The 10,469-nt window shown below is 33.2% G+C and overlaps 1 protein-coding gene across 1 annotated transcript in view; it reads left to right on the forward strand.

Moving 5' to 3' along the window:
- The window catches only part of Pde3b (phosphodiesterase 3B), a 165,147-nt gene that overhangs the window by 110,776 nt on the left and 43,902 nt on the right, over positions 1–10,469 (forward strand). Inside the window, exons 6-8 of the mRNA XM_048788202.1 lie at positions 4,284–4,390; positions 8,980–9,181; positions 9,739–9,812. Coding sequence (XP_048644159.1) covers positions 4,284–4,390; positions 8,980–9,181; positions 9,739–9,812 — 383 coding nt within the window. The remainder of the gene's footprint in view (positions 1–4,283; positions 4,391–8,979; positions 9,182–9,738; positions 9,813–10,469) is intronic.

A 10,469-nucleotide genomic window follows, 5' to 3' on the forward strand; every position in this document is an offset into this window, starting at 1 on the left:
TGGCCGTTAGAGGGGCAGACAGCAATCCAGTGTATAGTATGCAAAGTTAGACCAACAGAGGTACTGGTTTGTGAAAGGATGATCATGTTCCCCAGGCTCATCACAGTTGCTAGGATAATATAGCAAGACTCTTTGAACCCTGTTTCTATTGGTGGCTGTGAGTACTAATATGTTCTGTAGTCTGTTGAGAATTTACTTGTGATAAAACAGCGCTAATCCTATAAAGTAAAGGTTTCAGTGACTACAACTAAATGAGGCTGGAAAAATTGCAGGAATTAAAATCTTTTGAATGTAAATGTCATTTACTTTCATAACAAAGAATTCAATATTTTTCTGAAAGCCAGTAAAGGTATTGATCTCTTGCATGGACTAAAACTTCTTTTTAGTCAGTTAACTATGCTAATAAAATTGAAATTTCTATAAATGCAGTGTTACACCACTCTGTTACTTTGGGTCATGTGTTGTACTTTAGTTTGAGCTGTATAGTTTCACATTTGAAACAGTAGATGGCAGGATTGGAGCATAGCAATTTTTTCTGTTAAAATTTATTTAAGATTTATATGTGAAATATAATTAGATAATTATAATTTTCCAGATACTTCAGTGGTTATTAATTTGAATCTTTTACAATACATTCAAATAGGTGAACTTAGTTTTTATAAAAGAAAAATCAAGCAAAATTATGTGTAAAAGAGGAATGGTTTGAAATATGAAGAATATAGTACAGGAAAATGAGCATTGATATAGATTTTTGCCTATAGCCTAAACATGACAGTCTTTTTATTTTTTAAATAGAAGTAGGACAGTGAAGGAGTGAACTGAAAATATAACAGATTTCTTTTTTTAAGCCATAGGAAGCATTATCTTGAGAATATTTTGGGGATTAAAAAGGGAAGTGGAGGTGCTCTAGCTGTAGCTCAGTGGTAGAGCGCCTGCCTGCCTTGCCTGTGTGAAGCACTGGGTTCAATCCTCAGCACGACATAAAAATAAATAAATAAAGATATTATGTCCATCTACAACTAAAAAACATTTTTAAAAAAAGTTTCTTTAACTACATTGAGGTAAGAACATTTTTATCCTGCTGCCTGAGATGATCAGTACTAAAACAACAACAACAACAAACATGGTCCAGAGAAAACTAATCTTTAACCCTGAAAAGTGTTCATATAGGGTAAATGTAGGTAGATTCTATATATTCACTTAACTGTCATTAAAACAAAATTATATGCCTCATGAAATATTTAAAAATGTGAAGAATAAAGTGATAAAGACCTCACTGGACAAGGCTTATATACATCTACTTTAAAGAAAAATTAGAGCTTCTTGGTAATACATTTTGAAGTGTACTTTGACCACGGGAATATATGAAGCATTGTCCTTTGTTTAAAAACACCATTTGAAAATTAAGTTGAGTCAGGTGTGGTGGCGTATACCTATAATCCTAGCAATTTGGGAGGCTGAGGCAGGAGGACTGATGCCGCAGTCTGGCTGAGCACAAAATAACCAAGCCCCCACGAGGCACTTGTAGGTTCAAACAGGAACTCCTTTGTTGCCCAAACTCCACCAGCACCCCATGCGCACTTCCCGGGAACTCTTTCACCCTCCGCCTGGCTCAAGGGGCTCAACAGGAACCCCCGGAGAACTCCAGGAGAACTCCAAAATAGCGGGCGCGAGGCAGCAGGAGCCGCCCTATTGTCAGACAGCAGGGTCCATATACAACTCAATACACAGCCTGTTTCAATCCAGCATCATCCAGTACAGCAATTATACTCAGCTTAATTTAATTATCACCATCTTAATGGCTCGCTGGGTTCACCTCTCAACCATTACTTCTGGCAAAATGCCAGGGGCCATTCCGACTCTCAATAGACTGAAAGTTCAAAGGTAACTTCAGCAACTTAGTGAGGCCCTAAGCATTTTAACAAGACCCCTCCTCAAAATAAAATAATTAAAAAGGGTTTGAGATGTGGCTTCAGTGTTTGAGTACTCCTGGGTTCAGTCCTCGGTACAAAAAAATTAAAATTAAGCTGAAGTATATGTCAAGAAAATTGAAGTAAATAAAATATTTGGGTAAAGAGTGATACCTTAGTGGTATAAAGAACAGCATAGAATTTAATTTTGCTCTACCTCAAGCTTTGCTTGGGAAAAAAAAAAAAGTGAAGTACTATAACCCAGGGAGCTGTGCATAGCTTTGATAAAAAGAATCTGAGGGAGATAACTAGAGAAAGAAGGATCGTTCCATTTAATCAATCACTCTATTAAATTAAATTAATAGAGTTTATTATTGGTCATCTCTTAGTGGACTTGTGATTTTACTATTTAAGGAGTCCATTCATTTACAACACTAAACTATCTTTCTAACATCATCTTTCTCTATTTTATTTGAAACCCTAGTTAAGCTTTTAACTATTTGATGTTCTCTTTGTCTATTTCTGTGCCCCTTTTTAATATAAAAGGAATTTAACTGAAATAGCACTTCTTACCCTTATATCTGTACATCTTTAATTGGGCTAAGGTATTACCACTTAGGAGTAACACTTTGAAGACTGGAACTATTGTTCAGAATTGGAGCATTCAGTATTAGTGCACAAGGCCCAGGGTTCATCCTCAGCACTGCAAAAACAAATGCAGACAAGTCACTCTGACATTTTCTTCTCTTGTTCTTGAAGGAAAAGTAATCTGTTTCACCTCTGGTTTTCTATAGCACTTTCTTTGACTATTTAATGGCACTTTTCACTTTTTACTTTTGTTAACAAGTACTACTCCTATGAGGCCTGTTCAATCACTGTGAAGAGTTTGGGATTGCATTAACATGGATCTTTGAAGTTGTTGCTTTAACAAATATCCTGAGGGGGTTCAGCATCCCATATTGGATTATGATGCTTAATCGTGTGAAGAAAAGAGTCTGTTCACTTCAGATATGAGAGCAGAAAATATTTTTTCTGTATTAACCTTAGAGTAGGAATCTAAAGAAACTATCATTCATTTATCCCACACAGATCTGTGGAACACAGATATAGCTCAACTCACAAATTGGCAAGCAACTGAATATATAAGCAGCAAAATTATGAATATGGGAAAGTGTTATAAGAGAGGCAATAATAAAGGCTTCTGCAGTCACAGAACACTTGATCTTGAGTAAATAGAATGAGGAACTGCAGGAAAGGTGGAAAGAGTTGGGGAGAAGCTTATTGAGAACTTAACCTACACTAAAAAATGTTGAATAAAACTAGAGAGAGAATCTAGATTTGTTCTTGCCCTTCTGGCAGAATGCCTACATCAAGAATCAACCAGTAGAAGAAAATAAGCTAGTGAATATCTAAAGATGTGTTTTATATGTGCGTGGCATTGTGCCACAAACTTCCATATATATTATTACTTTGTTTATTTTGCAAATTGTTATAATAAACTTCATTTTTTTATCATACTAGTATACTGTGACTATTATTTTTCATAACTCTCCTAAAACTTATCATAAATATTTCAGTTAAAGGGAATTACTGAGATAAAGGTCGTCATTATCTGTGAGAAAGGGGAATAGAAAATGATGAAAAGTTATATTTTAGACATTGATTCTCAGTGAAGTCCTTGAACCATCAATACAAACATTATCTAAGAACTTGTTAGAAAAGGACATTCTTTAGCCCTATCCCAGACCTACTGAATCAGAAATCCTGGAGATACGACCAGTGATCTGTGTTTTAAGAAGTTCTCCAGGTGATAATGATAATCTGTGAGGCCAGGGATCATCAGACTCTATTTTCCAGACCTATTCTGATCCCTATCCAATTTTTGTTTTTAAGAGAGAGAGAGAGAGAGAGAGAGAGAGAGAGAGAGAGAATTTTAATATTTATTTTTTGGTTTTGGCGGACACAACATCTTTGTTTGTATGTGGTGCTAAGGATCCAACCCAGGCCGCACGCATGCCAGGCGAGCGAGCTACCACTTGATCCACATCCCCAGCCCCCCTAACCTATTTTTGTAAAGAAAATTTTATTGAAACACAGCCATACCAATTCATTTATTATTGTTTGTGGATGCTTTTGTGCTACCATGGCAGAGTTGAGTACAGAACTTATAGCCTCCAGTCAACAATTTATTATCTTGTCCTTTAACAGAAAAAAATATACTAACTATTGCTTTGGATCTTAGGCACTAGATATAGGACTAGGATCTAAATGTGTAAGCAGATATTTGTTAACTGAATTAGAGACCACTGAGAAAAGAAAAGGAAAATAATTAAATTATTTTACAATTCTTAATCTATTATCTTTCCTTTTTAGTCATGGATGCTATCTAAATGGGCCTTTTAGTTCGAATCTACTGACAATCCCAAAACAAAGGTCATCTTCTATATCACTGACTCACCATGTGGGTCTGAAAAGAGCTGGTAAGAAATTATTCTTTTAAAATTTTTCTAAAATTTTTTTTTTTTTAAGATAGGGTTCTACTATGTGGCATAGGCTGGCCTTGGACTCCTATGTCCAAGAGATCCTCCTGTCTCAGCCTTCCATGTAGTTGGAACTACAGGTGTATGTGATAAATCTGGCTTAGAAATTAGTCTTTATAATTAAATATGGGAGTTCTCAAAATATATGGTAGTATAAATTTTTTTCACTCCATATTATATCTAATCTTGAATACTATTTTATGTAAATTAACACAAGTAAGCAATTTGGGTGGCTAGTAGTTGACCAATTGCTGATTCATTCAATAAGCACATTTTGAACATCTACAATGAACCAGGCACTGAAAGGCACTAGGAAATCAAAGATAAAATACAGAACTATTTTATCAACCTAAGTAATCTCAGCATTTCCAGAGGCTGTGGCAGGAGGATTGTGTTTAAAGTCAGCCTCAGCAACTTAATGAGGGCCTAAGCAACTTAGTGAGACCCTATCTCTAAATAAAATATTAAAAAGTGCTGGGGTTGTAGCTCAGTGGTTAAGAGCTCCTGTTACAAAAAAAAAATGCACACATATATACGTATCTATATAAATACACGTGTGTGTGTATATATGTATGTGTGTGTATATATGTATGTGTGTGTATATATATATATATATATATATATATATATATATATAATCTCCACACTGAAGCACAGACAGGAAAAAAATACATAAATGACAAAACCAAATGTGAGAGACATATGGGACATAGTCAGAAGTCTCATATATCTGTGAATGAAGTTGCAGAAGAAAAGAAGAGAGATGTTTAGCTCAGAATAATTTTCTAAAACTAATTAACCAACAGATTCATAAAGCTCAGTGAACCGAAGAAGGCTCAATACTGAGAAAATTATAGCTGGGTTTATCAATCAAATTCCTGAATTATAGATATAAAAAGAAAAATTTTTAAAACATACTTGGAAAAGGTTATTTTTCAAGAAACAATATGCAAAGCTAACAATGACCTTTTCAACAGCAATAATGGAAGTCAGACACAAAGAATGACACATTTAAAATGTTGGAGGAATAAAAATTGCCAACCAGATTATTAATCTAATGAAATATCTTGGAAAAAATGAAATAAAAAATTTTTAACTAGTACTCAGAACATACACACACAAAATGATTAACTTGATTAACTATGTGTGATGATGGATATATTAGTTAATTTGATTGTGATAACCATTTCACCATGTGTAACATATAATTCTCATATAATATAATCCTTAACAAAATTTGGATTAGCTTCTTTATAAAAACTGAAAATCTGATGCTAAAATTCAAATGGAAATGCAAGGTTCCCAGAATATTCAAAACAATTTTTTAATAAAAATGAAAAAAATTACAGGACTCACACTTCCAAATTTTAAAACTTACTACAAAGATGCAATAATCAAGAGAATATGATGCTGGTACGAGTATATTCAATTTAGTGGATCCTATTGGGGGGAAACTAAAACTACAAAACTCATAGAATAAAACAGGAGAAAATATCTGTGACTTTGGATTTTGAATAAAGTGTTGTTTTTTTTTTTTTTTTTTGTAATGACATCAAAAGCACAGTCTGAGTGAAAATATTGCTAAATTGGGGTCATCAAAATTAAAAACATTATAAAAATTGTAAAAGGAGCACTTTTTTGTGTGGTGCTGGGGATAAAAGGAGCAATTTTTTTTTTTAATCTGGTAAATATTATCTACCAGAATTGCATTGCAAACTTAATACTTAAAGATAAAACACTTTCCTTCTGACTTTGGAAACATAATAAAGTTACCCAATATCAATACTTGTATCCAACATTATCCTGGAGTTTCTAGACAATGAATTAAAATAAGACAAAGATATAAAAAACAATAAATATTGGGAGGGAAGATGTGAATCCTTTTCTTTATTTTCAGGTGATTTTTTTTTTTTTTTTTTTTTTGTGTGTGTGTGTGTAGAAAATCTAGACAAATCTAAAAAAAAAGTAACATAAGTAATAAGTTTTTCAGAGTTGTTGGACATAGAAAAAATGTTGCATTCTCTACTATGAGAAAATAAAATTTTAAAACACCATTTACCACTACATCAAAAGTCATCAATTACCTAGTGACAAATCTAATGAAAAATGTGCAGTACTGTTGTAATTAATGACTTTAGAGTAAGGCAAAATTTCCTTAGCCAGACTCAAAAAATACCATATAGGATTATATGGATAAATTTGAGTATAAAAATGAATAAACATTCATATAAAAAGAACTGAAAAAACTTTCATAACATCTGAGAAAGAACTGGAATTAAGCTATATAAGTAAGTCAGTGATGGGATTTTTTTATTGCTGCATATCAGATTACCAAAAATGTAGCAGTTTTGTACATTAGGAGTCCTCACGCAGCTGAGTTGAGTTCTCACACAGTTAAGCCCTCTCTGCATAATATGTTGTAAGTCTATATTCAATGTGTGGACCCAGTCCAGTTGATCTCAGCTGGAATGAATCAACTTCCAGGCTCAATTAGATAGTGGTCATAATTCATTTCCTTTGGTTATGGGTTCTCAACAGGTTTGCCTTCTTGATTGCTATTTGCTGGAGGCCATCTTCAGCTCCTAGAGTCTGCCCACAGTTCCTTATCACAGGGTCACTGTGGCTCCTTCATGGAGCCAGCAAGAGTGTCAAGCAAGCAAGATGAGTCACTTTAGAGACTGATCTCTAAATTGAGTCTGCTAGCAAGATGAATCCATAACCTACCATGATCATGACAGTGATATCCCATCATCCTTCAGTTTACACAAGAGGAAGTCATAGGTCTTTCCTGTACTCGAAATCAGGGGGCAGGAATCAATAGGTCTACCTTAGAGTCTGTCAAAACAACCCATTAGAAAAATGAGCAGAAGAATTGAACAAGCACTTCAGAAAAGAAACTGTACAATGATGTGTATACCTGAAAAGTGCTTCACTTTATTAGTGATAAGAAAATTAAAAAGTGATAGCACAGTCCCCTTCTACTTACCATCAGTTTAGCAAAGGATAAAGATATATACATATGTGTATATAATATCTATATAGATGACAATATAGATATATATGGAGAGAGATAAACAAAGAGTGAATATTTATTTTAAAGATTGGCTTTCAATTTTTGAAGGCTGGTAATTCTGGAATTCTCAGGACAGACTAGAAGACTGGAAATTTTAACAGGTGCTAATGTTGTACTCTTGTTAGACTGTCAGGAGGCAAAATTCTTCCTCTTTGGGAGATCTTAGGCCTTCATCCAGTTGGATGAGGCCTACTCACATTATGGAAGTTAATCTGCTTTTCTGGAGTCTACTGATTTAAATGTTAATCACATTGAAAAAATATCTTCAAAGCAACATGTAAAGTGGTGTTTATTCAAATAACCAGGCACTGTAACCTAGCCAAGTTCATATCATCACACACATCTGTGAAATGTTTACCTGTATGTCAAAAAATACTGTAGATTGTTATTTGCTTTCTTCTCTGAATCACACATTATTTGGATCTTTATTTTCAACTGAAGTTTTAAATCTGCCTATCTTTATTCCAGGTACATTACCTTAGTTCAAGTCCCTTTCCTGTGGAAAAGTCCACAGTAATAAATACATACTATTTTCTCCCTTTATTTTGGCATTTAGCACTTATTTATATTCTATTCTCTACTATGTAGGTTCATTGAGTTGCAGGGTTGATTTCATTTTTTTTTCTATTGAGAAACCCAGCACATTTTAATATGTTAGGCTCTCAAATATTTGTTCTATTTTTATTTTTGATGCTGGGAATTGAACCCAGGGGTTATTTCCCTGTGATCTACATCCCTAGACCTTTTTTTATCTTTGGTTTTGAGAAAGAGTCTCTCTAAATTGCTGAGGCTGGCCTTGAATTTGCAATCATATTGCCTCAGCCTCCCAAGTTGTTGGGATTACAGGCATGTGCCACCACATCTGGACAATATTTGTTGAATGAGTGAATGACTTGCAAATATTTATATAATTTAAAGGGATCTGCCTGGGGGGTTACAGAATTTTTTTTTATTTTTACATTTTAAAATTATATTGTATTACTATATAATTTTATTATATCCTTAGTTTGTTTAAATGCTAAGAACTTTAGTTGTTTAATTAAATTGGATATTATTGAATTGAAAAATAGCATTAAAATTTAGTACAGAGTCTTTTTTTCATATGGAGAATCAACCTGATATCTTTTATAAATTATGAAAGATAAAAGACCATTATGAATTAGGAAAATTTGTGCCACGTGATATTTGTTTTAGTCATGCTCGAAATATTTAGCTACTGTGTACTATTCTCCCAGAGACTGTTTACTCAATAGTCACTAATAATGACTAATATGGCAACTATTGCTTAAATTTGTAGAATGTCTTTGAGCCCCACATAGAAATTTATTTTACCATTAAACTTCAAATGCTTTCCTTTCTTTAAAAAGGGAAAATGTCTTCATAAAAACACAAATATGTACAGTGAATCCATACACATATATTTATGCTCATTTATCTCCTCTCTTAATTTTTTAAGGTGCTTTACCCAGCTTGAATTCTCCTAGCCATGGACAGATGTCTGCTGGTTGTGTAACTAATCGATCACCCATAGAATTTCCTGATACTGCTGATTTTCTTACTAAACCAAATGTTATTTTACATAGATCTCTGGGCAATGTACCCAATGTACCAGATTTTTATCAGCATCTTCGAAATTCTGATAGCAATCTGTGTAACAAGTAAGTTTCCTAATTGTTTATTATTTCTGTTCCAAAATGTAAGTTATTTTAGTAAAGTATTATCAGTTTTTTTAAAATTCTGTATCATAACTGGGTATTGGTTAAGACCCTGTCCTATATTTATCTGGTAGTTTTTATTCTAAATGAACTTTTTTTCTCACTCAGTGCTGTTATAAATTTTCTAATTAAATGATGTGAATTATGATATTCAACCCATCATATCATATTAGTAAATAGAAAATTTTTCTTATATATGCTACTTTGGTACTTGTTCATGATATCCAATTCATATGGTGTTAACTCTTATTTCTACTTTGATAAGAATATGGGTTTACCTCTGATTCCAATGTTGACTTTCCAAAATGTTATTTCCTTCAAGGGCACACAGATGTATTTCTAGGTTAAAATCTTATAAGTTAATATAGAGAGAAGAATATGAGAATATATTACAGTTGAGATCTTGGTTAAAAATTAAGCAGGTTTTCTAATTACACTTATGTAAAAAAACCTTTCCACCTTATTTATCATGTATATATTTATCTATTTTATTCTATAAGCTGTGGACATCAAATACTAAAATATGTTTCAACATGTGAATCGGATGGTACAGACAGCCACAGTGGAAAATCAGGTGAGATTACATAAGTAATACATATTTGAATTTTAAGAGAAATTTCTTACAATATTTTTTCAAATGGATGACTGAATGAGTTTAACTTCTACTTATCAACCTTTAAGGTTATTTTGTTGTTGCTGTTCAGTATTAGCGATTAAACCTAGAGCCTCACACATGCTACCACTAAGTTGTATCCCAAGCCCCTATTTTATTCATCTTTAAAATGAAGATTATAATGTTTTTTGCCTATTTCCCAGAAGAGTTATTAAGACAAATTATAAATAATTGATGTGAGAGTGTTACTGGGTGCCATCAGTACCACCTGAAGGAAGAGTTAGCTGTAACACTCATTGCTCCAGATATATATGGAATCAAATTAGTAGGAAAATAAGTTTTTATTCAAAGGCATCTTTGACAGAAGATAGAATAAATTTACAGTTTCAAAAATTCCATCTTCAAAATCTCTGAAGGTGAGCTAAGTTTATAGAAGGGAAGAGGCAGAAGACAATAAGCAGATTTAGTTAGCTTGTGCCCCACAGGTCTGTGGAAGGGGCAGTCTCTACTTTTAGCTTCCATGGCACCTGTCAGGTTGGGGGTTACAGAATGTTTTTTTTTTTTTTTTTTTTTTTGGATCATTTTAAATATTGTTAAAATAAAATTACAGTCCTTTCT

This window comes from Marmota marmota, unplaced genomic scaffold (genome assembly GCF_001458135.2).
Source record: "Marmota marmota marmota unplaced genomic scaffold, marMar, whole genome shotgun sequence".
Lineage (NCBI taxonomy): Eukaryota > Metazoa > Chordata > Mammalia > Rodentia > Sciuridae > Marmota > Marmota marmota.